This window comes from Colias croceus, chromosome 19, assembly GCF_905220415.1.
Source record: "Colias croceus chromosome 19, ilColCroc2.1".
NCBI classification, from domain to species: domain Eukaryota; kingdom Metazoa; phylum Arthropoda; class Insecta; order Lepidoptera; family Pieridae; genus Colias; species Colias croceus.
Window position 1 is genome coordinate 481,295 of NC_059555.1, and position 27,987 is coordinate 509,281.

The window sequence follows — 27,987 nt, forward strand, 5'->3', positions numbered from 1 at the left end:
TATGACTCACTAGCCGCCACGCGCCGCCGCGCTTGTCGCACAAATTTTGTTCGTGGTGTCCTCTCTATACGTAGTAATGATAGCTCAATGCCTGTATGTGGAAGGTAAATTTTGTTTATGTGTTGTATATTTATTTTGAGACCAATATACTTTGGTGTAAAGTTCGATTTGGCTTGTTGTAACATGTTAATTTATTTAGAGTTTAAATAATATAAAAGAATTGGAATCTCTAGAGCTTAGATTCTAGATACTCGAAATTGCTGGATGTCTGCCAATTATTGGAATAGCAACAGTTGTTGACAGAATGTGCGTAATAAAGTTTGTTAAGTAATGTGTGTGTTATTTTTTTAACATTCCTAAGAACTCGAATATCAATTTTGACCAAAATACACAACATTTATTGAGATTTTGAGATATCATATTATGCTGAAACAGTATTTTAATTAACAAAATTGGTGGATTCAAAAGTCATAATCTCATAGAAATAATAATTTTATTATAGTATTTTAAAAGTAGCATTTTATAAATTAAATTTAAATCGTAAATGATAGATTTCGTTTATTACGCATTAAAATCTTATTCTAAAAATATAATACCACATTTATTCCGGTAAACTCTCCTTCAAATCGGACATAGCAGTGTCCATATTAACAGATGATCCCGACTTTTCATCTTTTGTAAACTTTTTACCCGTGTATTTAAAACTTCGTTGCTTATTATTCGTGAATACAAATTTCTTCGGTTCTAAACTAGTATCTATTTCCATAGAATTAGAGTTCTTTTTCTGTTTCTTAGGTTTTGGTTTCTGGTCGAATCTGAAGTCTTTGGGAAGTTTGTGGATTTTCACACAGTGGTCGAGTCGTTCGTCTGGATTCATGAATTTCTCTTTGCATTCTTCTATGTAGCAGCAGTACTGAAATTTTTATTATTTTTTAGTAATATTTTGGGAGTTTTTCTACATATTATGTAAAACAGTTATGGTGGAAGATCTATACCAATATTATAAAACTGAAGAGTTTGTTTGAACGCGCTAATCTCAGGAACTACTGGTCCGATTTGAAAAATTCCTTCGGTGTTAGATTGCCCTATATAATATATCATCTCGCTAAGACCAACAGGACCGGAGCACTGCGGGTAAAACCGCGGAGCACAGCTTGTCTTGTACATTACGTGCGTATTTTATGGCCTGAAACTATAATTATTTAATAAAATATATATTTTGATGTGAAAAACAGAGATAAGGGCTTTAAGTAGATTTTAACACTTACCGAAGGTTTTCTAAGTGCGCTAACGGCAAAGAACGAATCGTGTATCTCTTGCACATGCAGGTCCAGCAAGTGAGGGGAGGGGAGGACTCTCTTACACTCGCAGCATGAATACCGGTGGGAATTGTAGTGGTTCTCGAAGTGTAGGAGAGAGCTGGTGGTAAAGTTGCACCCGGGGATCGAGCATGTTGATTTTATACTGGAAATTGAATAAGTATATATTGACTAGCTGTGCCGCGCGATTTCACCCGCAAATTTTTCTTAGTTGTGTGTTTTTCTGGTCCATATGCTTCATTAGTATGATAGTAATAAGTATCATCAAATTAAATAAAGTAGTATAACTAACTATAAGTATTATTAATATTGTTACGTGAATTAAAAATGTTTTCATGATATTGATTTTTGAATTTCCGAGTAAAAAAATTAAAAATAAATAATAATCTATATCTACCCACATTTAAGTCAAAAAAGATATTATAAGTATATAGTTATTAAATATAAAATGCACTATTTCAATAAATATCATAATTCATAACTACTCACACTTCATGACAGAGATCTTCATCATCAATATCATATACCCCCAGAACTATTGGCTTCTCATTTGCAAATAATTCATCATTTAATTTCCGCCTTCCAACACCGTATATTTGAAGTTTTTCTAATAAATCGTGCATTTTCTGTAACAAAAAAATCTGTTTTGTAGCCCTAGATTCAGATAAAATATTGATACTAGATTTCCGCCCACGGTTAAAAAAAACCGCATAAGTAGTTACCGTTCTTGTGGGATTTACGGGATAAAAAGTAACCTATGTGGCTATGTCTTATTCTGTGTCTTCAACTACCTACATAAATTTAATTATAATCGCTTCAGTAGTATTTGCGTGAAAGAGTAACAAACATCCATCCTCACAAACTTTCGCATTTATAATATTAGTAGGATTGCAGTTAGTTATAACTTATAACCAAATATTTTTTAGTTTTACATGATATTTATATATTTTAACTAGCTTACCGCCCGCGGCTTCGCCCGCTTTCTCTAAAACGATTTGAGATTTAAACTATCCTATCTCTCAAGTTGGATCGAACTGCACATGGTGTGCGAATTTTATTATAATCGGTTAAGTTGTTTAGGAGTCCATTGAGGACAAACATTGTGACACGAAATTTATATATATTAAGATTTTATTTAGTTAACCCTCATTAATATCTATACATATAATAAATCTGTAGAAGGGTCAATTCTGTACATTGAAAATATTGAAAAAATAAATACCAGGTTACTGGATCGATATCAAACCCAAATATGTGATTAAAAAATTTTTTGTCTGTCTGTCTGTCTGTCTGTATGTTCAGGCATCACGTGAAAACTAACGGTTCGATTTCGATGAAACTTGGTATAATTATTATTATACCTTATTATCCTGGGCATAAAATAGGATACTTTTTATGCCGGAAAAATACGTAGAAAAAAAAATAAATCTTAATTTTTCCGCGCGGACGGAGTCGCGGGCGGAAGCTAGTACTAAAATAATTACATAATACTTAAAATAGAAGTAATTATGAATAATAGTAATATAATTATGTTATTTACCTAATTGAATATAACGTACAGGAAGTTATAGATTAGATCCCAAATAACGAATTACATGACTTTCCTTTTGTGTGAACTATGTTATAATTTTATCTGACTATTAATTTAATTAAATCATTAAATATACATAATGTATCACAAAGCAATCATGTCTTCAAGTTGGCACATGGCAGACATTATTTGCTATTTGCTTAGACTCCGATGATAATTTAGTTCATTGTTATTTTCCGAGCTGGTTTTGAGAAGACACTCGGTGCATCATGAGGTAAGATGTATTTTAATTTTATTTAATGTAAAATAAATAAATTGTAGGGAAATACTTAAAAATAAATTTGACTGATCAATTATTTAAAAACCGCTTAACTGATTTTGAATATAACGGAAAAATGTGGGAACAATACTTAGTTGTTTAAACATGGTGTAAATGTTATTTTTCAGGTGTGATGGCGACAAGATCCACTTGAAGGAGGAGGTAACATTATTTTATGTTAAACTAGCTGAGCCCCGCGGTTTCACTCGCGTAAGTCGAGATAATGGAGAAAAATCTATCTATGGTATATTTTAATTTTTAAGGTAGCTTTCAATTAGAGCTCACATGTCAGAATTGAAACTTCTTTGGCAAGTTTCAAAGATCCCAAAATAATCGCCTTACTCCATGACGTGATGTGTAAGATGCACATATCGCATACTTTAAAATTATTTACGGTACAAGTCATCGACTATTTAAAAGCGACCAATTATAAATGGTTTGCTTATATGTATTAGGTACAGGTAGTATACGTATATTGTTATCTTCAAGGTTGATATAGGTAATTATCGTCGCTAGGTATGACAAAAAACCATTCCGGCAACTAGTGGTTACGGTTACAAATGTATAAAAAGTGTACGAATAAATTATATTTAGAGGATTCTTTTACTAAAGTTCAAATCATCTACATCAACGTATTTATTAAATTCAAATGAGGTATAGGTACCAACTTTAGGTTACTATAACTAACACAACAGTTTTTTTGAGCGTATAACGATAGTGTTTTTGCTGATTTTTCCAGTGAAAGAATTTCACGGAAAAAATCAGTTATCATGTCTTCCTGCGCGATAACTTCTATATAATGGTTAAAACAGGTGTAACTGAAGTATTGTGAACATCAGGTGCTGCTCTAGTAGTGGGTTGAGCAGTATTTAGTTTAGCTTTAGACGGAGAAATATCCGTCTGGTCAGTTAACTGTGGTGGAGGAAGTCCACCTTCCCATTCTGTCATCGCTGACCTGCATTCCACTATAGTATAGTGTCTATACGAGACATGATAAAAAAATTGGACAAATCTATACTAATATAAAGCTGAAGAGTTCGTTTGTTTGAACGCGCTAATCTCAGGAACTACAGGTCCGATTTGAAAAATTTTTTCGGTGTTAGATAGTCCATTTATCGAGGAAAGCTATTGGCTATACCTATATCATTACGCTAAGAGCAACAGGAGCAGAGCTACGCGATGCGCACCTAGTCTGCAATACATATAATGCGAAAACTACGATTCAAATCATCGCCATACACGGAGGAAATACAGCTATATATCAAAGTATGCATTTTTAATCCGTGCATCGCTTCAGAAGTGGCATACAGACATAGTTAATTTCGTACTTATAATAATCGTGTAAATATTTTTAAAACTCCTTACCCGTAATAGTAGTAGATATGCGAATTCTATCGGTTTTCCATCAGTTTTAATGTGTAATTTGTCTAAGTAGTTAGCTTAATTATTATTATTTTTGATCGTTAATTAAAATGATTGAAGGTATTATTGTACTGTTTTGTGCAATATCACAATGATATGACGGAAAATATTTATCGTTCACCAATTTTAGATAAGAGAGCCACCAAGCCTGCTAACCCAAAAATAAGACATTTTCGACTGATTGTTTCATTCGTGCTTGATATAATTTTTCGTACAGAATTGTATGTTTGTTTGTCTTTTAAACATACCGAAAGAATAATATGATGTCTTTATGATTTTAGACATGGAAGTTTGGTTTCGATTTGATTTATATATTTGGTTATCTGTAAAGTTAAAGGATTGTCAAAGTAATAATATCATTTATCTTTGATCTATACACATTCCTAGAACTAACAAACGAAGGTTAATTGTGTACCCGAACAAAAATTATGAAACCTGTTTTTCATTCTTGATCATTCCAAGTTTTTATGCACAACTAGCAAACCGGGCGAACTCCGTTTCGCCACCAGAGACACATTTTCTTTGCTATAAACTTCACGGAGCCCGAGACCTTTCCAATGAATGCAAAACCGTGGAAATCGGATCGTGCATTCTGGAGTTATAGCGTCAGGAAGGAAAACCCGACTTATTTTTATATAGTAGATTAAACTAGAAGATATTCATGTCTCATAAGAACTACTGTAAAGGATTTCATTTTATCTGTACATTCAGTGTAATTTGAGAGAAGAAAGAAAATACATTTCTTTTTTAATTCATAATTTCTATTTTCTGTAAAAACCAAGAATCGTCACGTGTGAAATTTAAAGCATAATGTAATACATGTATTCTGCCTCCTTACCATTTATCAATGAATATTTTTTCGTGCACCGAAAGATATCTATTTTATCAGATATTAGTCATTGATTCGATTACATATGGCCGATAGTATATAGACATATTACAGATAAAAACCCCTAAATAGTAACTGTTAATACTCGTTCTGAGATTGTTGTGTTTGTGTGTGAGGATCTGAATTTATATTTAGTGTTAAAATGAATAATTTAAGGCAAAGAAGGGTAAGTTTTTTGTAGAAATGACGGAAGTATCTTACCAAAAGCAAAATTATGGAATTAAACGTAACAATTCCGATAGATGAGTGAAAGTTTACTTAATGATCTAAGGTGAAAGTGATAAAATTGCTAAAAAATACAGTAAAAATCATTGAGTTTCTATGTACGTAGTACATAGTAACTCAATGGTGAAAATACGGAAATCTAAGCTCGAATTCTGATGCAAGAGTTTGCTCTTGAAGTGAATACTACTGAAGTCTGAATATCTTTGGGACTGTATGACAGTTCTATATAATATTTACATAACCTTAGAATCTTTCTGTTAGGCAAGTTGCAATACAAATCGTTCCATGTATCCCGGAGAACGATGGCACATAATATTATAATATCGAAGTTCTATTTATTTGTCTCTAAAAGGCTTGCAAAGGACCTGTAACAGTGTTTTAGTGTTCATGGGCTGTGGTGACCACTTAACAACACCTGTCCCTTTGCTTGTTCTGACATAAAAAGTACTTTAAGTCACAACTAAGACACATCAGACATAAAATATAGTACAACTACCCTCGTTTTCGAAAAACGTAATACCTATAATTGCACTTTTCAACTCGACAATCAACACACGTATCTTTATATCAGGTTGCTCGGATAACCTTGACCTTTAGATAGGAACACTTCACAGATCCATTTTACAACAACACCCAAACCCAAACGTAAAAAACCATTTGGATAATTGGAGGTAGGTACGATGCAACCTTGGATGCAACAGAAACACCACAACAAAATATAACGTAGATAACACAAAATATAAATGATAAGCTTAATAATAGAAATGATAAAAGCACGTTTCCCATTCGTCTAGAGTCTAGACTCTGGGTTAAAAAAAAGCTTCCACGAATTAAACTTTTCGAGTTTTTTTTTTTTAATTTCTCGGCGCAGGTACTTAATATCGTTAAGTATATATAATATGTTAATTGTTTAGTTATTAGTACCTACTTAGGTATTCCATATTTATTCCACCCTGTTTTAGGGATTTTTATTTTTAATGTAGGTAAGTAGGTAGGTACCTAGTTTAATAAAGTTTTTAAGTTTACGAGCGAATTACCAAAGAATACGACTAATAATATCTAGGTACTTAGGTAACTAAATACAGTTGAGCATAATAATTATAATAAATCATAAAAATAAATTCTTAATACTCATTACGGATATAATAATAATATATCGCGGTTACTATAGAGTATGGACAACTCTAATTTATAAAATACTTCGTCACAGTGACTAAACAATCGGAATCAAGATAAAATAAATCTTAGGTAAACCAATAATTTCCAACCGTCAATAACGAACCTTCGCGAGAACATGACGAATCTTTAAGAACTCGTAATAAGTTCACTTTATTATAAAACATTATTTAATCATTGTTTAGGCCTTAATACTATAATAGTCTTCGTACTTAATTCATAATATTATTGTGATAAGTAGTGAGGTCATTCAGTCGCTCTTCTGATGCGGCCTTGTTAATACGGAAATCTATTTAAAAAATTGTGATGCAATAAGAATACAAATTTTACGTAACGACGATAGCGGCGAGCACAGATAACACATTTTCGAGTATTTGTATTGAAGTGTAGTGTAAACTGTAGTCTGTAAAACATGAGTGAAATACGCCAAAGAAAGGTACGTGAATGGAATATTGGTATAACCTTATTTACAAAAGTAGGTACCTAAATCATCGAGATATAATATGTACTAACCTAAATAAGTTTTAAGACCCAAAGTTTTATGACGCTTCTAAATTCTTCTACATATTTTTTTTTGTTTATGGAAAAATTTAAATTAATACTGCGCTATTGCTTTCAAAATAAGACTTTCAGCGCATTAAATTTGTTTAAATCATTTACTTACGGCTACAGTATTGCGAATCTTCCAAAAAGGATCAAAGGTCATCAACACAACTTGTTCATTAATATAAATTTTTTATTTTGTCACATAACTTCGCGGTATCTTCCTAAACGGAAGAAAAAGTTATAATATTGCCCAGTTTGTTTACATATTGTGTAGCATTGTTTACTTTGATAAAACTGACTTTTGAGGTTATTGAATATTTTGAATTTACGCCGGATTTCGTGAACCGTCAAATGCAATAATATTGACATTTGACAGTTGACACAATGGAAATGATTGCCAATATACAACATGCGAGAGATTATTATTAATGGCAACCTTATTTTTTACACAATCTTATTTTTTAAGTTCTAGGTATATAATACAATATAATTTTGACTTCAGATAAATACATTGAACATTTTTGTTACATTGTCATATGTCTATTCAACTCAAAATATGCTGATCTAACTCGATTTTGAATAAAAAATAGTTGCCGTATAAAATATATTTGACATTTTATTCAAATGCTGTCATTGATGACTGATTGATGACTATTGACTTGTGATTTGTCAAGACTCACGTCAATTAATGTGGTTTTGTCTGTCACACAAAAGTACAAAACTGATTGTAGTGATGTGAACCGATTACAAATTTCAACACCGGTATATACCGATTAATTATTAAAAAAAAACGGTTTTTTAAGGTTTTTTCAGATTTTCATTTAAAAATGCCAAAAGCCATGGAGAGCTTTAAAGAAACTGAAAAATAACCAAGAAGTGCTGACTGCTGAAGTACCCTCGCTTTGGAAGTGGCAAGTTGATTTTCAATTTTTCGAGCATAAATGAAAAAGCGTGTTAGTTTTTTAAACATATTTTAATTTTCACCTTTTAGTTTTACAAAGTGCAAATCACAAAGTGTCACACAAATCGTGGTTCTGATTTATAAAACAAATTTGGTCCACAGCATCTGCTTGTAGCCTGCTCCTTCGAGAAGACAATACATATCCTGATTTGGAGAACATCCTCTCCGAAGGTACCGATGTCGCTGGTATGGCCAAATACTTTAGCGCTATTGTATTTAACGGCGCTAAGTGTTTGTTGCTGGACCAAAAAGCTCCCGCACTTTTAGCTGCTTTTGTGATCTCGGCTTCTTCGCTTTGAGGATCTGTCTCCATATACATACGTAATATATTAACAGCAGAAGCAGTTGAATTTATAAAGGGTCTTCTTTGTTTTATAAAGTCCAGCAGTCCAGGTTTTTTCTGTGGTGTTACATCTTCACTCGAAGTTGTACTTGCTTGCTCCAAAGTTGATGGCACACAGCTGTCGGAATCTTTTATGTTTTGAGACAATTCTCTTCTGACTAACTCTTTCGCCGACAGCATGTTTTCCGGTTGACGAAAACCAGTTCTTAACGCTGGATGTAAATATGTAGATATTTGAGATACACTTCTTGTCTCATATGCCAGGAGTCTGCTACTTATGTTTCGCCTCACTGATGAGTGAAACATCTTGCCTATATCTGTTTTCAGGGAAATTTCAATAGTGTTCAATTTTTCAAATAGTCCACATATTATCGGAATGACTAGTGAACTAGTCGGATACTGATCAGCATAGAGTTTTGTAGCTTCCTCAAATATTTCCAAAATATTGATAACTTCTCTAGCTGCTTCTTCTTCGGAAGCAGTTAAGAATTCTGGTGCCTGATCCAATTTCCTACACACTAGTGCGAGAACGTCACTTAACTGTAGTATTATCTTCAGCATGTAGAATGTGCTGTTCCACCGTGTAGATACTTCTTGTATCAACTTCAAAGGAGTTGAATCGGGGTTTCTTTCCTTCTGGGCTAATTTAAGCGCTCGCCACCCTACTGATGATTTCTTGAAAAATTTTACGACGGCCTTACATTTTTTAGCTATGTCATTCACCTGAGAAAGCTCCATAGAATCATCCAAAGTTAAATTAAGCGTATGGGCAAAACACGGCATGTGCCGTATTTCCAGCAAATTGCACATCTTTACCATGTTAGTAGTACCATTATCAGTAACAATAGCAGAAATTTTTTTCTAAAATCTTCCATTCTGTTAGTAAATTAGTCATAATTTCAGCTAGATTTTCACCTGTGTGTGAAGTTGGAACATCACATGTAGTACCTACCTAGACAACATTTTTGACGGAACAGATCCAAATTTGGATACATATTGACGACTCTGAATACTCGGATACATGTTTTGAAATTGTAATCGGTTTTTGAATGAGAACCGGTGATTATCGGTTTTCACAAAAACCGGTTTTTTTTAGGTTTTTATGAAACCGGTTCACATCACTAACTGATTGTTTTGTACGATTTTGTGAATGAACGTGATGTTTGTGTTTCGATGAATAAATCTCCAGAGACTTAATTATTAATTTTTACAATGGCCAATATAGATGTATGCAAATTAATCAATTTATAAATAGTCAAGGTTGTGATGTTTACCCACTATGGGAAAATTCAGTACGTACAGGTATTTAGAGGTAAGAAGCATCTAACTAGATCTTTTCGAACATTGTATTTATTAAATAATATTCAGATATCCTTCTTTTATGTGTCACAAAACGAGGAGTACCTATTCGCTTAATTAATTCCGTTGTTACTCTTCAAACTATTTATGCAGTGATGTTTTCAGTTTTATTTACCTTAAGAACTGCCTGTCTAGATAACGAATTATGTTGAGTTAATAATTATTCAAACACAGGCTATGTTAATTATGGTACAATGTAGTTATATCTGACTCTGATTAAATCACAATTATCTAACAAAAAACAATCTATTTCCTATGAGTTTGTTTGATAACATATCTTTGATTTTCATACAGTTTGAACTTGCTTTATTTGAGTTATTTTATAAGATAAATCTATATGGAAATTATTGTCAAATCAAATAGATATTAATATTATTTAAGAGGTAAATAATAATTTATACTAAAGCTAAAGAGTTTGATAGTTTGAACATGCTAATCTCGGGAACTACTGGAATGAAAAATTCTTTCGGTGTTAGATAGTCCATGAAGGCTATAGGCTATATATCATCTTGCTGAGACCAACAGGAGCAGAGCACTGCGGGTAAAACCGCGGAGCACAGCTCGTAATATATATGAATGGCATGTATTTTAAAAATAAATGATGCTTTCCGAATCGGTGGTAAATGTTAAAAATAATTATGTAATGACGATTCGAAAGTGCTACTAAATAGTAGTCTAATTGAATAAATGAATGTTTGAGTTTGAGTTTTGAGTTTGAAATCAAAATAAAATTCCACCAAGCCCTTTTAGGGTAATTATTATTAGATTACAACTAACATGAACTAATTTTATTGATATAGGTACCTAGTATTTGAGTTTATATAAGAGATAATAAGTTTATTACATCAAACTAATATTAAATTAAAGATAATATAAAATTTCATAATAAATAAAAAGAACATTTTTAATAACTCAGGCCTAGGAACCACATACACAATAGAAAATCTATTGTGTCTGGGACCGATCGGGCCAATGGGTTAATTGATTTGGGAAGTCAAATGTGGCTTTCTATGGGTAAAGGAATTTTTATAATTTATTTAGTAAATTCAGAGATAACACCCTACAACATCAGAAACTCACAAATTCAAGTACCCATTCAACCCCCAAGAAATTTTGGTGTGAATGCACAAAAACTTTTAAAAGAACAACTCTATTGGCAAAATTTTGAAGTGACTCTATTGACTATCTTTTTATAGAATCTATAATCAAATACTAAACTAATAATTACTAATAATTAATTAATACTAATAATTCCAAATAAATAAATGTAAACACATTTACCTAATCACTTAAATGAAGGCACTTACCTCAAATCCAAGACGAAGACTTTGTAATTTTTTTTATTTATTTAAACATTTTAATTTTGTTCCAGTTAAAAGATGATACCTCAAGTTCACATATCAACATAAGGGCAAGATCTCTGAAGCAGCCGCGCAGATTCAAGAAGGTGTTTATATTCCTACTCGTCTTAGCATTATGTGGCACATATTTGCTGGGTAAGTTATCTTATTATAATTATTTTCCTTATTTATAATCACATTCATTAATGGACACTTCTTTTTAACCAACTTCCAAAAAAAATAGGAGGTTCTCAATTCGGCCAGTATATTATTGTTTTGCATTTAGGAAGCAATATAATCAATTCAAACTCAAACTCAAATATGTATTCATTCAAATAGACGCGCTTTTAAATTATCAAAATAAATAAAATATAGCTTTTACCACATTGAAATTCTTCTTAAACTCAATAATTTACCTCTGCATGTAACATATCTATATATAATTAAATCGCGAATGAACTTATTCACACTTCCAGTAAATATCACACTACTGTTTTATTTGAAAAATCTTAGAAATTGAACAGTTTTATGACCAATAACATTGATAAGCTTAAATTGATTTAAGGCTCAACCACATTGAACAATTTTCTGTTCTTCTACATGGTGTTGGTGATGTTTTTTTTTTATTTGCCATTTGCCAATGTGATAGGTTTTAAGTTGTCGCTAAATTGTAGAATATATTGGTGAAATTAGAGAGGAACTAATCGTCTCTTTTTTCGAAAAGAATACTTTACTGCAACTATACTTTATGTTTATAGTAATAAGCTAAATTTAAATAAAATGGTTTTCCAAAAAAGGGGTTTTGTTAAATTCCCAAATGGTCATTAAAAAAAGGGAACAATGATGCAATAATAATTCTTGATCTTCTTTTGTCGCCCAAGATCATGGTCATGTCCTTATCTTTCTGAATAGAAAGATAAGAAGAGACAAATTAAAAGGTGTATTATGTTGTCACGATTGTAAATTTTACTGAAAGCAACTAGTATATCATCCCCTTATGAGGCTGACACACTTTGTCTAACTGGGGCAAATGAATTAATATCACATCGCACGCCAGAGCCTTTTAGTTCGGTAAGGATAATACGCCTTTCTGTTTTGCGCAATCGTAAAAAACACTATTGTCATAATATTATCCTGCACATTAATTATACAATAATACAAATACAAATATGTAGCTTGTTTTTTTTTGTACACGCAAAACAATTTATTGGGATCAGATTAATCTCACAGAAGATTTCTAAAGACACTATTATTTATAAATAAGATAAAGAATATGTTCTCGATACATTGTAAGATATTTATGTGGCTCGTGTGGTTTAGGTGTTGAGTTTCGTAGAGAGTAGAGACCTTATTACTTGTTAGTCACGTTCGATTCAAAGGTATTAAGCTAAGGTATCATAATTTATTATTAGAAAACATTTCTACACTGTTAATTCCGAGATCCCTTGATAGGCCGAAAAATTTAACATGTCACAGTTTCGAACCCGAGCGAGGATACTAAAAAAAATAACTTCGACTGGATTTCAATAAAAGGTTGAACGGCCTTGCGATACATTCATCCCATAGTCCAGAACTTTTATATGCAGTCATGTGGAAAAGGACTTTGACGTGATAGCTAATTCAATTGAACTGATCCCTATAGAAATGAAATATGGAAGTTTCTGAATCGGACCTTGAATATAATACGAATTTATTAATAACTTTATCAATGGTCGGCCAAAAAAAGATCACGTTAACCACTCCGTGCGGTTTGCGACAATTGCACCTGGCTTAATCTATAACGTGCTTTATGCAGTATAGTTCGTAAGTCTTAGTGATAAGGTGCATTTTATCTGACGGTTTCTGAGAAATAGCGTATGGCTTTCTGGTTAGTAGCATTGCAACATTCTCAGAGGTAGCCGGGCTTTGGATTGTTGGCTCCGAAATGGCGAACGCGACGGCCCCCGTAGTGCGCGTTTTGCCTGTATTGATTGCAGGTAATTAATTGTTTTTTATATGACCAGTAAAGGAGAAAATTTATTCAGTCATTTTTTGGAAGGGAATTTGAGACTCGATTTGTTGATGTTATTTCATAGGTTGTTATGATCGTCGTGATATGTCGATAATAATTTGTGTTTTTTAAGTATTGGTAGCAATTGTGTCTGTTATTATTATTCTGTACTTAAAGGTACTTAAGGATATAATCAAGCGCAGTGATTTTTCATTCTACTTTACGTATATCATAATACTTATTAGTATCCCATACATAATTCGTCGTTATTTGAGTTTTTTTTTCGGTTGAATGTGTTTATAACTATGTATTTCTATTTTGCTATTGTTATTTTTATTTCATCTAAGTATCAATTTTTTACGGTCTTCATATTCAAATTTCTATGCTCTGTGGACGTGAATTTTCTGTTATATACATATCTATATATATAAAAGAAAGTCGTGTTAGTTACTCCACTTATAACTCAAGAACGGCTGAACCGATTTAGCTGAAAATTGGCAGGGAGGTAGTTTAGAGCCAGGAGAAGGATATAGGATAATAAATACGTACCACGGGCGAAGCCGGGGCGGACCACTAGTTATGTATAAGTAGCACACTTCCTTAGGCGGTGAATTTCATATGCCTAGTCCGTAATGATTTTCTTATATTTTTTTACACAAATAACTAAAGTATTGAATGCACTTATAGGTTGCACTATGCACTTATAGGTTGCACTGTATGCAAAATTTATTGAGATCGTGTATAACGTAGGTACTTTCAGAGTTCTGCATAAGAAACACTGGACGTTTCTATAAATAAAGATTCAAGTTATACAGCTCCTAAGAGATAGGTAATCATTGAGGTACTAGAATATGAACTAATATTATTTATCCAATAAAGTGGAAACAGTTCCTTGAAATGGTTTGATGATTTTGGTAATAATAATTTAAGTTATAAGTCTGTGCTCGGAGTTTATACCTATATTTGGGGGGAAAATCTTTATTTATAGGTTTTGTTTAATTGTTTTGTGTGAAATATATACACGTGTAAAATTGCAAGTAAAGTAGTAGGAATTTAATGATGACGATCATATTTAAAAATTAATAATCCATTGTATTTGTTACTTACTCGATGTTCAGTTCTTTTTTGTTAGGACAGTATAATGCATACTTATTAATGTTTTATGTTAATTTTGTAAGTTTGCGATTGAACGTATATTTGCGATTGAATTATATTTGGCACTCAGATATTTAAATATATATTTGTCGGACTCACACTTGGCCGGAATTAATAAAATAGTAGCTATATAGATTAGTCTTATCATCATATTACAATTAATATGAATTCTATTTGATAACCTTCTAGATGATATGATAACATTCTAGAGAATTGAATTGATATTTAATAATTTCTATTGGTGAATTTCAACCAATTTATTATGACTCTCCATCGGGAATGTTTTGTTTAAAAACATTCAGTTGTTTGTTTATAATTTGTAAGTTTGTATTCCCTAGAAATTATTTAAACAACATCTTTATATTTGTAAACTGTTACTTGTAAGCTATGACGTATTAAAAACATGTTATATTGTAGTTAAAAGATGTAGAAAAGTAAGTATGTTACATTTAGTTAAAACATTGTGGTGATAGCAATTATTTATTTACTAGATTTCCGCCCGCGGCTTCGCCCACGTTCTTAGATCATTAAGTTAATGATCTAAGCCCACGTTTTTAAAGGAAATCCACATAGTTCCCGTTCCCGTGGGATTTCCGCGATAAAAGCTATCCTATGTGTTAATCCAAGTTATCCTCTATATGTGTGCTAAATTTCATTGTAGTCGGTTCAGTAGTATTGGCGTGAAAGAGTAACAAACACACACACACCCACATTTATAATATTAGTAGGAAGTGTTGCTTGACTTAAATGGAGTGGGTAAAAACTAGCTTTTCTCCGGCTTATACGAGACAAAAAATACCGCCTATGTTTCTCAATCAAAATATTGTAATCTATAAAAAATATTGCTAAAATATTTTTTTGATCGGTAGAGAAGAATTTTTAGTTGAATCGTAACAATAAAAAGTGTCTTTAAAGTATTAGCTAATACATAATTAAATATTGATTTAAATTACTTTGTGGTATCGTGTATCTAATAAATCCCTACTAATATTATAAATGCGAAAGTAACTCTGTCTGTCTGTCTGTTATGCTTTCCCGCTTAAACCTCTCAACCGATTTTGATGAAATTTGGCACAGACAATCTTTAGACCTTGAGAAAGAACATAGGCCAACTTTTATGAAAACACCACGCGGGCGAAGCCGCGGACGGAAGCTAGTTGCATATACAAACATATTTAAGTACAAATTGCGATAGAAAGCTAGCTCATTGTTAGTTTCTATTGATACGACGACCCTGAAATATTCAATTATAATCGATCGATATGCAATATGTTTTGTATTATGAAGCAATGCAATATTGGTTTTGGAAATAAATTGTTTTTTTAATAATTAATTTGAAACAATAGCTATTATAATTTGTCTCTTTGAAAGCTAATTACGAAAGGGAAAACATGAATGTGAATTACGTGTGCTAAAAATCTGTTTTTCTTCTAATGTATTCGTAAATCGTAACTAATCAGTTTTGGAAAATTGGGCGTTCAACTATACAACTTTTCTTTAACATAATAACATATTATATTATAATATATTTTTTTAATTTATAGTTCCAAACAAGTTTTTCAACATTTTATATTTAAACTAGCTTTCCGCTTTGTCTAAAACCTAATAAATTATTTACTGTAACCTTTCTCTTGTAACACTCTTATTTATTTAAAAAAACCGCATCAAAATCCATACCTATTGTATTTTAAAAGATTTAAGCTTACATAGGGACAGAGAAAGCGACTTTATTTTATACTATGTAATGATAATTAATTGTTGCAGGTCTTTTCGCGGGCCAGACACAGTGGTTCGATGGGCTTGCCAAGAGCCTGGGTTACGAGAGCGTGTACCACCACGCGGTGATCATAGACGCCGGCTCCTCCGGGTCCAGGGTGCTGGCGTATAAGTTTAGGGTGCCGTTCACAGGTGAGTTTAAATGGGCATTTTGTCCTGGTGGAGTAGGTAGCCTATTGTAATATGGAATTATGGGAAAGATTTTTTTAGAGATGGCCGTTTTTAGCCTAATTTATTAGGCACATTATTATGAAAGGACCAAGAGTGTCGGGTACGAGAGCGTGTATTATTATTATATTTAGAATCGTACGCTGATAAGTGTTTAAATGGAATTATTAGATTTCATTGTAAACATATAATTTAAATCTATAAAACCTATATTTTTCAAGCATTATTTTGTCTATAAGAAATATTTTTATTTCAGTATTCGGTCAAGCAAATTTGGACTTGGTAGATGAATATTTTGAAGAGAGTAAACCGGGTCTGTCCTCGTATGTTGACGATCCTAAGAAGGTAAGGTAACTCTGAATAATTTACTACTAGAATTATACAGGGTGTCCCCCTATTGGTATACTAAGCGCGAAAGGACTTGTAGGTTTGCATACACTGATCATCAAAAAAATACTTAACAAAAATACGTCAAAATATTTTTTCTAAATTTTTCCTGAAAATTCATGTTTTCTTCTCTGGCTTCGCGCAGCCGGCATATTCGCTAATGTGAGCATTTCTAGTTGAAAAATAAAATGCGTCTGGAATTTTATAAGTATTTTTTACGTACCCAGCGTATGCAAAACTATAACCTCCTTTGAGCTTAGTATACCAACAGTGGGACACCCTGTATATAATAGACTAGATAAGGTTTTTAACGTTTTCTATTTATATCTTATAAATATTATGTTTGGCTTAAACTTAAATTTGTTTGAATGTAGTGTGATTAGAATTACGTTTTTTACAAAAAAAAATACATACAAGACACGTACTAATACAAATTAGGATGATGTTGTTGATGATGATAATGCTCATAGTGATATTGATGTTCACGATGACGTTTATAAATATGTTATTGATAATTATATAATTTTTGAGAATTTTAATATAATTGATGCTACTGTTGTTGATAATCATGTTTCTGAGAATGATGTTACGATAATGTTCTTGAAAACGATATTGTAACAGATTACATATGACAAATGTTGTTTATCATAATAATATTGTCAGAAACGATATATTTATTAAGCAATTGCATAGCTTCTATCGCGGGCCTTGAGCGCGGGGACCGAATCGAGAAATTCCGTAACGAAAAAACCTCACGCTCCCCACTCCGACGGGCGGAGGTGTGGCTTGAAGGCATAGCATGCAATAGCTTTACCGCGGCAGTCCCCGAGTGCCACACGTCGTTTTTTTATTTATTTCTGCATCGGTATACTCGGATCTATACGCTATTATAGTCTCTATAATATATAACGTAAGAGATACCGGTCTAGTTCGAATAGGCCTTAAATTACAATTTGAGACTTAACCTACTATACATTGTAACACACAGCCTTATCGCTAAATAGCGATTTCTTCCAGACAACCGTGTATACAGAGAGTAATTCAATAAAGGATAGGAGTAGGGCATAAATAATTTGTAAACAATAACCATATTTTTGACTGGCCGGTTGGCTTGGTTGGTAGTGACCCTGCCTTACAAGCCACTGGTCGTTGGTTCAATTCCTACTCGGGGCAAATATTTGTGTGATGAACATAGATGTTGGCTCTGTGTCTGGGTGTTAATTATCTATATGTATAAGTATTTATTTAAAATAATATACATGTATGTTTATCATAACACAAGCGAAAGCTTAGTATGGGTTCAGATCGTGCCGTGTGTGGAAATTGTCCCAAATATTTAGTTAATTATTTTACGGGAGGCTCGTGTCCCAGCACGGAACGTAATGGGCTGATGATGATGATGGTATTTTAACAACATTCCAGGGAGCAGACACAATAGTACAACTAATAAAAAAAGCAGAATTTCTAACACCGCCCGAAAAGCGCAAATCCACGCCACTCGTGGTGAGAGCGACCGCGGGACTGCGGTTGTTGCCGGCGATGAAAGCACAGATGTTGATCAAGGAGGTCGCTGATGCTATTGCTAAGTGAGTTTTAGGGAATAACTGTATTGGAGGGTATTTGGAAAATTGTTCAAAATACTTGTATCCTTTCGCTTACTATGGGCCCCTTTTTCGAAAATAACTTAATTTTTTGTTAGTATTTGGAAAATTGTTTGACCTTTACAGTAAGATGTTTATGCCACACAATATGTGGCTTGTGGACCTTTTTATTTATCAGGATTTTAAAATTGACCATGTGACTGGAATCACGTGATATTGAGGGATTCAAAGTTTCAAAGTTTCAGATATAAAGAATAATGTTACAGAAAGGCAATAATAATAATAAAGGGAAATTTAGGAATGTAATATGATAATAATAAAAAAAATGTGTGCGTGTACACACGTAAGAAGTGAAACTTCTTTATGACCTTATTTTTCAAAAAAATAATAATTTACTATATGCAACTTTACAGCAGAGGCGGCTCGTGACAAAATTTTATGGGTGTTCACTTGAAATAAAACACTGAAAATACATGGTGTAAAGCAGTACAGTTTAATTAAAAAAATACTTATAAAGGAAATGCATACGTTTTTCTTTTTGGTGTGCAAAAATATCTATAACTTGACACAATCTATTAACCTTCGTAAAATATGTATGTTTTCATCGACACGGTCATTGAACTCGCGTATTGACTTTCGGTACGCGGAATCTAGTGCTTTACGAATTACGAATGTCTTGTCGTCCGATAGACGCCAATTGCAGTTCATTCGACAAATGGTACCTACCGAGATTGTGAATGTTTTTTCATCTTGATTGAAAGATGAGCTAAGTCGTCAACGCCCGTTTCAGTCCAAGCACTCTCACCTCCGCCGGCCGCGCCCGCTTCAAATAAAAGACACGGAAAACAAAATAGTTTGTTGCTTTCATGTTCATCACAACCACACAACCACGGTGTTTTCACATATTGTTCGGATTTAAACACACGCGTATATGCTTTCGTTTTTGTCGTACATTTTTGCGTAAGGTCAAGTTCAGGCCGTGGCGGTCCCTTAGCTTTCAATTCAAGCCGAATTTGTAACGTTTTAACACACTTTTAATGAACGCCACATTATAATTGTCCATTTTAACACTCACAAGTAATACTGATAACTACAGGCTATTTCAACAGTCAACACGTATCTTATGATTTTAATTAGAAAATTCCCGAATATACATTCGCGCGCGTGCAGTCAAGTTGACTAGAGTGTTTGTTTATATAGGCAACGTCGCGCGAAATCGCTGTCTTGTACGGGCGCCAGGGCGCGCGGTAAAAACGAACCGGCAACGTTTGCGGGAGCGGCGCTCCGAATTTTGCTATTTTTTCATAGAAAATCTTCTGTTTCACGCGCAGGACTCTGACAAAACTATCTCTTTCACTCCTATTGGATTTCGTATTAGAAATTGTACTAAATATTTTTTCATTGGAGCGCAATCGTGAGCGCTCCGCTACGCGCGTTTTATAATACAGTATTATACCTACAGGTGTATGGGATGATGGAATGATGGATATATTCATTAGTATTGCCGATAGTTTTTTACGATTACGATTGATTTTAAATAGTAATAATTAATATTAATAATTAAATTAAGGAGTATGATTTTATTATAATTATTTATGGGAGTTCACTGCACCAGCGCTCCTTAGGGCAAGCCGCCTCTGCTTTACAGTAATACGTCGAATCACGCGTGGTAGGGATAAGAAAAAGATGGCGCGTAACGGAAAAATGTCACGCGTAACGAAAAAATGTTACATTAAATTTTTTTCCAACCCCGATAAAGAAGTTTCACTTCAAAAAACCTTTGTGGGTACCTTTATGACATAAGAACCTGAACGAAATGTCTTCTTTCTCATACAAAAACATGTCAATGTTTGGTTTGTCGTGTGTGTTTTTTTTCTGTTACACGAAATTGCTTGCTTTGAGAAGGGTTCAAAATTACGCTTACAAATATAGATAAAATTTTCTAAAGTATAGTTGTATTTCAGGTTAGGTTACGATGTTGGCCCCAATGGTGTTGAGATCATGGACGGTTCGGATGAGGGCATTTTCATCTGGTACACTGTCAACTTGTTGCACAGTGAGTATTATTTGAGACGAGCTTTCCACCCGCGGCTTCACCCGCGCAGTCAAAGAAAAACCCGCATAGTTCCCGTTCCCGTGGGATTTCCGGAATAAAACCTATCCTATCTCCCGGGTTAAAAAGTAGCCTATGTCCTTTCTCGGGTATCAAAATATATCTATACCAAATTTCATGCAAATTGGTTCAGTAGTTAAGGCGTGATTGAGTAACAGACAGACAGACAGATAGTTTTACTTTCGCTTTTATCTTTAATATATATATAAATCTCGTGTCACAATGTTTGTCCTCAATGGACTCCTAAACCACTTAACCGATTATAATAAAATTCGCACACCATGTGCAGTTCGATCCAACTTGAGAGATAGGATAGTTTAAATCTCAAATCGTTTTAGAGAAAGCGGACGAAGCCGCGGGCAGTAAGCTAGTTATATTATAAGTATGGATTTAATAATATTGGTAAATTTTAATTTTTGACATCATGTTTTTGTGTGAAATGTGCAATTAATTTTGGTGTTATATGGAAAATACCTACAAATAATTCAGTCAGAGTGATATTAAATTGGTGAATTGGCTATTTCCAGATGCTTCAGGTATCTGTAACTTTGATTTTACTTGATTCAATAAGAGGGTAGTTCAATATTTATGAAAGTACCTTCTTTTCACTCAATGTACAATGATTTTACGATTTTTAGTACATAAGATTTAGTTTTTGTAATCTAGTTGAATAAACAAATGTTTATATTTGTGTTTGAGTGTAGTGTTCAATATATTTTTGTAAAAAAAATATATATTAATGTCTAGATCTCATCGGCGGAGAAACAATGGCGGCGATGGATCTCGGCGGTGGGTCCACACAGATAACTTATCAACTACAGGAAGCTGATAGGAAACAGTACGCGCCGGGTGATCAATTTGTAGTGCCCGCTGGTGAAAACATCACCCTGTATACTCATAGGTGGGTTTTGTATTTTACAATTCTTTTGTGATTTTTTTTTACATAGAAAGGCAGAACAGATACAAATTTTTACTTGAAAAATCAGTAGGTTGTAATTGTACTCAACTTTGCAAAAAAAAAAAAACTCAGAAAATTCTGACACAAGAAGAAGAAGACTTGTGGTAATTCTGTACAGTTTGTTCCTCAAACGATTCTGACATCTCAGTATCCTGAAACTCATAAAAAAATGAATACATAATTCCCCTGCAAAATGTTTGTTACAACTTACAACAATACATTATACTGCGTGGTCACTAAAGCATTCTAATATTTTTTCTCAACTACCCCTTAGTTAACAGATTGCCCCGAGTGACATTTCTTTCTATTCAATCCTACACATACAGTATGTTCACAGAACAATAATATTTTTTCAGTTTCCTCAAGCTCGGTCTTCTAGCCGCTAGACACGGTGTGTTTAAACTAGAAGCCGGTGACAATGATACAGATGAGTTTGTGTCAGTGTGCGTCGACCCCATCGTGCAGAAGGAGAAGTGGATATATGCCAACAGGCAGTATAGCATTAGGTATGGGTTTTTGTATTTTGAGACATAATTTGATACGTAATTTTTTGTTAGATTATTATAATTATCATAATTATTGTTGTTTTGTTATTTTGACAATAATGTGTACTAGAAAAAATGTATATTTTAAATACTTTTTCGTTTACTACTCTGACGTTGAAATTTTTTGTTGTTTATTTTTTTCCGTTAAACGTCATGTTAAAACGTTAAACAATTATTCAATTAAAAAAAATATCATCACACGATTTTTTCAATCATATCGGAATGTATGTATCCCTTTGTGTATTTATTTTACTTGGCGACAATATTTATAAGTTTTTTCATATTTTTATCTTATTTTTCATTCCAGCGGTGCCCCCCGTCCGGACGGCATGAAGCGGGAAGCAGTATACTCCCGCTGCGCGTCGCTCGTGTCGCGCTACATCGCGCGCACGTTAGACCGCTCTCCACGGGCACCGCGCGGCAACGTCGCCGCCATGAGCTACTTCTACGACGTAGCGGCGGACGCGGGGCTCATTGGTGAGTGTGTAGTGCGTAGGGTAGGGTGCTACGGTGAGTGTAGCGCTGGGGCGGGTGCTACGGTGCGTGTGTAGCACTGGGGCGGGTGCTACAGTAAGTGTGTAGCGCTGGGGCGGGTGCTACGGTGAGTGTGTAGCGCTGGGGCGGATGCTACGGTGCGTGTGTAGAGCTGAGGCGGGTGCTACGGTGCAAAATGGCAACGTTACTGCTATAAGCTACGAATATAGCGCTGTAATACGGTGTAGCGTGGAAAGAGAGCGATTTTTTTTTAATATTTAGCAAGATAGGATTAAATATTTAGTAAGAGGAGGCAAAAAAAAGACTCTTTACTTCAATGGTAAGTTTACAACGTCGCCCATACGCATCAACTATACAATACTAGGGACATTGTCATTGTGATGCCGGCCTCTAAGGCCTTTTATAATTTCCTCAATGAAATTAAAAATGCAAGGAGTCACCTTGCATTTTTAATTTCAATCTATTCATCGGCACTAATATAATAAAGAGGAAAACTTTGTTTGTTTGGTTGATTGTAATGAATAGGCTCATAAACTACTGGACCGATTTTGATGAAATTTGGCACAGACAATCTTTAGACCCTGAGAAAGAACATAGCCTTTTTATTGCGAAATATGTACCGCGGGCGAAGCCTGGGCGGACCGCTAGTCATCAATAAAGCTCGATTACAATAATTACAATATAACATAGTAAAACCGAGCATTTTCTATTATTCTAACCAATTTAGAAAATAGCCATAACTCATAAGAATTATAACTATAATCGTACAGACGTAATGACCGGCGGTCGTGTGTCTGTCGGTGCGTACCGCAGCGCTGCTCGGCGCGCCTGCTCCGCGTCCAACGTGGAGCAGCCCTGGGCCTGCGTCGACCTGGCGTACATTGTGGCGCTGCTGCATGACGCGTATACCATGAAGGACGATGAGTCTGTGTCGGTGAGTGGGGTAAATGAGGAAAAAGTGGGAAAAAATTACAAAAAAATAACGAAAAATATATTTTGGGGGGTGGAACACATAAACACTCACACACACACAAAGTACAAACTTCATAGTAGGAGGCATGCTAAAACTCTGATACGAAGCAGCACGACACACAAAAACACGTTTTTGTAGGAAAAAATTAGATAACAAAAAAAAAAATCTTTTAAAAAAATCACTTCTGAATGCTAGAATCTAAAGTGATGTTATGGGTCGTGAAAATGAGACAGGAATTGCTTATTCCTGTCTCATTCTAATTCTTATCTAATTCTTATTTTACTCTTTCAGCTGTACAAAAAGGTGAACGGCCACGAGGTGTCCTGGGCGTTAGGGCTCGCCTACACTACGGTGATGAACAAAATAACCGCCGCGCCCGCCGCCTAGTGTGCGCCGCGCCTTATCCGACAACTGTGCACCAAGCTTGCATTTATACAATCTATATGAAGCGTTTAAATCAACATTCGTTGAAAACCTTCAATTGAAGACTTGGTGCAATCCAGTGATTTTTTATTCATAAGGCTATTCCACAGTTTTTTGTAAATTTTTTGCACCCACTATTAAAAGTAAGATGTGCAAAACAGACGTCGTGTTTTGTTGTAAACACGTTTTATATGCAATATACAAATTTTAATTTACTCGGTTGTGTGTGTGTTGGAATTTTTGACGATGTTTTTGATCTGTACCGACAGCAACGAAATTTCTGCTGAAATATTTGCTGTCTGTACGATTTGTTAAAATACCTCTCGCTGTGAAACATTCATTTTGCCTAAATATTTTATATTAAGCAAATAAGTCTAAAAGACACTGCAGTTACATTTTACAAGCCTCTAAAATTTGTGTTGTGATAAACATTAGCTAATATTTGTAATTCATAAAGTATAAAATAATTTTATAAAAGCCAAATTTCTCTCGTTTCTAATCGTCTTAGATTATATTCGTTTTTCTACCATAAATTCTAAACTATTCCATTTTTTACACATGGTATATCTTTAGATAGTTATAGACTGTAGATAAATTTCATAAACACCAGTATTTGTATAAGAATCACTATGTATTAGCTTCAATTCTATTATTATTGTATTTAATCCATACCCACGTGAAATTATATACATATTATGTATGATCATCATTTATATATTTTTATGATATTATAATTCGTTAATCGTCACAATAAATTCATTATTGAATAAAGACACGGTAAAGACTTATGTTCTTTATTATTTTTGATTTGAAATGTCATAATGACATTTGTAATGTGGACTTTTTAATCTGTATTCCTTATTTCCCTCCACAGCAATTTTGACAGATTGCTGTTAAAATTGCGGGACTCTTAAAAAAAACGTGTGCGTGTACTACTACACACGTACGAAGTGAAACTTCTTTATGACATTATTTTTCTAAAAAATAAAATTACTATATGCAACTTTACAGATATACGTCGAATCACGCGTGGTAGGGATAAGAAAAAGATGGCGCGTAACGGAGAAATGTCACGCGTAACGAAAAAATGTTACACTAAATTTTTTTCCAACCCCGATAAAGAAGTTTCACTTTAAAAAGCAGTTGAATATATTTTGCAAAATATGTTTTGTAAATAAGTTCTCAATATGAAAGTAATAAAATTTATACTTTAACATAATAATTATTACACGAATCTTATGATGGGTGGTGTATGTAAGTTTGTATGAAATAAAGTGCTATTGAAAATATTTTTTATGAGATGGTTAACTTTCGATTTTTGACACGATATATTAAATGTCTTTAAAGTGAAGCTTAAGTGCACTGTTCGTGTATTTTATAATGAATATCTGTGTTATGTGTAAATTGTACAAAAATTTAATAAATGTTGGATTTTAAATGTGTGTTCTTTTATTTCTTTTCTATATCAACTTTTGAGTCGTTTGACTAGCCTTTGCTCTGGCTTAACCTGACGTAAAAAGAAGGTACATAGCTTAATATTTATTTCGATAAAGTTCCATATTTCTGACAGTGAAAATTTATCAGTCTAGTCGTATTTGAATTGGATGCAAACTAGCGGCCTTTCTAATAAAAAGTTAAACAATGGATACATTTCTACCATTTTCTATTTGTTTTCTATCATAGCTGTGTCCTGCTCTCACATGAAACGTCAATCATAAAAACGAGATAGGGTATTGCATTAACTAATCCATTGCATAGCGAATGGGTAACATTTTATTAGTAAGATTGTAGGTACCTAATTAAAAAACAAATGGATGTGAAAGATATATGATAATGATGTTGATAACACGATAAATCTTACAATTATTAATACACACGACAGGTAAATAGTAGACAGGTGTTGGATATGTAAATAAAACACAATTAAATTTAATAATTTATTAAGAACCATTTAAAAGTTACAATAAAAATGTTAATCTAATGTTAACTTGAATGGATTCAGTCTCCTAATGATTACGTTTTAAAAACTTAAAATAATGAGTGATTTTTACAATGGTTACTCTAAAATATAAACAAAAGAAGATTTCTTATTTTTGAAGAATATTGTTGTGGGTTTTAGTGTTAAAAACTAATAACTAGGTTATCAATATGTCTACAATATTGTTTTAGAAGATGCGAATTTTAAGTTATCTGTGAAGATAAAAGACGCAAATTCTACATTTATTTAAGTTTACTATTAAACTAATTATTTAAAGATTGTGCGTCTTTAGAAAACTTCCAGAAATCTAGTAACTGCTAGGTTTTAACAACCACTATTGAACAATAGATTTGATATGAAAAATTTAATTATGACAACCTGTACTATAACTTATTTATTTCTTATCCATTACTTATCTTGAAAAACTTGAGTTATGATAGGCTGGCTTGATGAGAATTAATATAAAAAATAATTGGATAGGCGACAATAATAATGCTTGTGCGATTGGCGACACAAGCACAACGAGGATTCATAGTAAGTATGCGCATATTTTGGCGGTAAAAATTGAAATAATTTATGACTTACAGACTCAGAATATTTTTTTTTTACGTTTGTCCTTTCTGTTATCTATAGACTAAAACTAAGGCTGAGTTCACAATGTTTATTTCTGAAATGAATATGAAAGTCAACCTTTTAAACACAGGAATTAAAGGTTATCTAGATTCTATTTCAATTTTTAGTAAGAGATATACTATAAATCTTAGATACGTTAAAATGAGTTGAAATTTTTAAGTAAATATTATCTTAAACTATTACTACAGTAAAATCGAGTATAATTAATATTCTTTGGTTTCTATTCTATACATTGGAGAATGTATTACATAAAATATATTTGTAAGGTAAGAAATACTAAAGACAGATTATTTAACAAGGCTATTTGACTGTGAATAAAGTAAAGAAATATGAATTCGTTCAATAGATTTTTTCAAAGGCGCTTTTAAAAAAAGGCGGAAAAATCGAATGTTTCACTTTTTGTTATAAGAAATAACGTAGGTATACGTTTAGTAACTAATAATTAGTAGAACATATTATTTTTAGTCAGTCAAATAGCCCTAATTGGTTACTATTATCCTATTTCTCTACAGGTCTCACTTGAATTTTGGAGAAGTATTCAGAAAAGTCGGAAATAAATAAGTATATGTAAGAACATCGGAATAAATTTACAGCTTCTTGTACCAGAACAAGTAGTGCTCTCCATCTTCAACTAGCAAGTCGTCGACACCTGAAATTATTAAAAATTAAAATACCATTTTATTAAGAAATAAATAATAATTTTGTTAAGGAGAAATCTAGGTATTAGCTAGTAAAATAAAGAAACGAATCTTCAATGGCGGCGCTTATCATTCCCTCTCGCTCACACACGGTCGTACGGTATGCAAAAAAAGGGAAAAATTAAATCACTAAAATGTATTTGATTTTCCCTATAATAGTTTTTATCATAAATTTAAAATGACAATTATTATGCATTTGCGAAAGTAAATAATGTTTTATTGGAATTTGACAAAATATGTTCTTTGGGAAAAGTTGTTCAGTTTTATGGGCTTATTACAAGTATTATGGGGATTTTATTACATTCTGTATACGTAAATATGATAATTCATATAAATACACAAATACAATAACAAAAAAGTTTGTCAACAAACAATTTGAAATAATTAATAAAATAATTATCAATTTACGTTATTTTTATTTTCTTTTTTGCTGATCCTACCATCTGTCAAAGTCAGCTTTGGCCGCCATTGAAGATTCGTTTCTTTATTGAACCAACTAATACATACTATAATATTATAAAGCTGAAGAGTTTGTTTGTTTGAATGCGCTAATCTCGGGAACTACTGGTCCGATTTGAAAAATTCTTTCGGTGTTCATTAAGCATCAAAAGCTCATTTATCATCACGCTACGACCAACAGGAGTGGATCCACGGAGGTGAAACC

At 33.0% G+C, this 27,987-nt stretch overlaps 3 protein-coding genes across 12 annotated transcripts in view; 1 reads left to right on the forward strand and 2 right to left on the reverse strand.

Moving 5' to 3' along the window:
• Nucleotides 1-474: 474 nt before the first annotated feature.
• On the reverse strand, nt 475-11,513 carry LOC123700533 (protein lethal(2)k10201). Of its 4 annotated transcripts, none has more exons than XM_045647781.1 (4): nt 11,398-11,513; nt 1,809-1,945; nt 1,269-1,464; nt 475-913 (listed from the first exon to the last, which is right to left on the reverse strand). In XM_045647781.1, exons 2-4 carry the CDS (start codon nt 1,940-1,942, stop codon nt 602-604), a joined length of 642 nt encoding a protein of 213 aa, XP_045503737.1. In that variant the 5' UTR covers nt 1,943-1,945; nt 11,398-11,513; the 3' UTR covers nt 475-601. The 4 variants fall into 4 exon arrangements, with proteins under 4 accessions (XP_045503737.1, XP_045503734.1, XP_045503736.1 ...); XM_045647778.1 differs by lacking the exon at nt 11,398-11,513 and adding an exon at nt 7,546-7,795; XM_045647780.1 differs by lacking the exon at nt 11,398-11,513 and adding an exon at nt 7,104-7,214 and having other exon boundaries at nt 1,809-1,947.
• On the forward strand, nt 3,036-25,053 carry LOC123700531 (ectonucleoside triphosphate diphosphohydrolase 5). 5 transcript variants are annotated; one of them, XM_045647773.1, is made up of 12 exons: nt 3,036-3,124; nt 3,298-3,331; nt 11,463-11,586; nt 16,340-16,483; nt 16,776-16,864; nt 18,329-18,492; nt 20,472-20,563; nt 21,368-21,521; nt 21,935-22,084; nt 22,431-22,600; nt 23,389-23,552; nt 23,883-25,053. In XM_045647773.1, exons 1-12 carry the CDS (start codon nt 3,120-3,122, stop codon nt 23,976-23,978), a joined length of 1,386 nt encoding a protein of 461 aa, XP_045503729.1. In that variant the 5' UTR covers nt 3,036-3,119; the 3' UTR covers nt 23,979-25,053. The 5 variants fall into 5 exon arrangements, with proteins under 5 accessions (XP_045503729.1, XP_045503728.1, XP_045503731.1 ...); XM_045647772.1 differs by having other exon boundaries at nt 3,056-3,124; nt 3,298-3,379; XM_045647775.1 differs by lacking the exons at nt 3,036-3,124; nt 3,298-3,331 and adding an exon at nt 7,184-7,317.
• Nucleotides 25,054-27,183: 2,130 nt separating this feature from the next.
• The window catches only part of LOC123700529 (uncharacterized protein CG3556), a 58,329-nt gene continuing 57,525 nt past the window's right edge, over nt 27,184-27,987 (reverse strand). For all 3 annotated transcript variants that reach the window (XM_045647769.1, XM_045647768.1, XM_045647767.1), the window contains one exon: nt 27,184-27,274. In XM_045647769.1, coding sequence (XP_045503725.1) covers nt 27,213-27,274 — 62 coding nt within the window. In that variant the 3' untranslated portion in view covers nt 27,184-27,212. The remainder of the gene's footprint in view (nt 27,275-27,987) is intronic.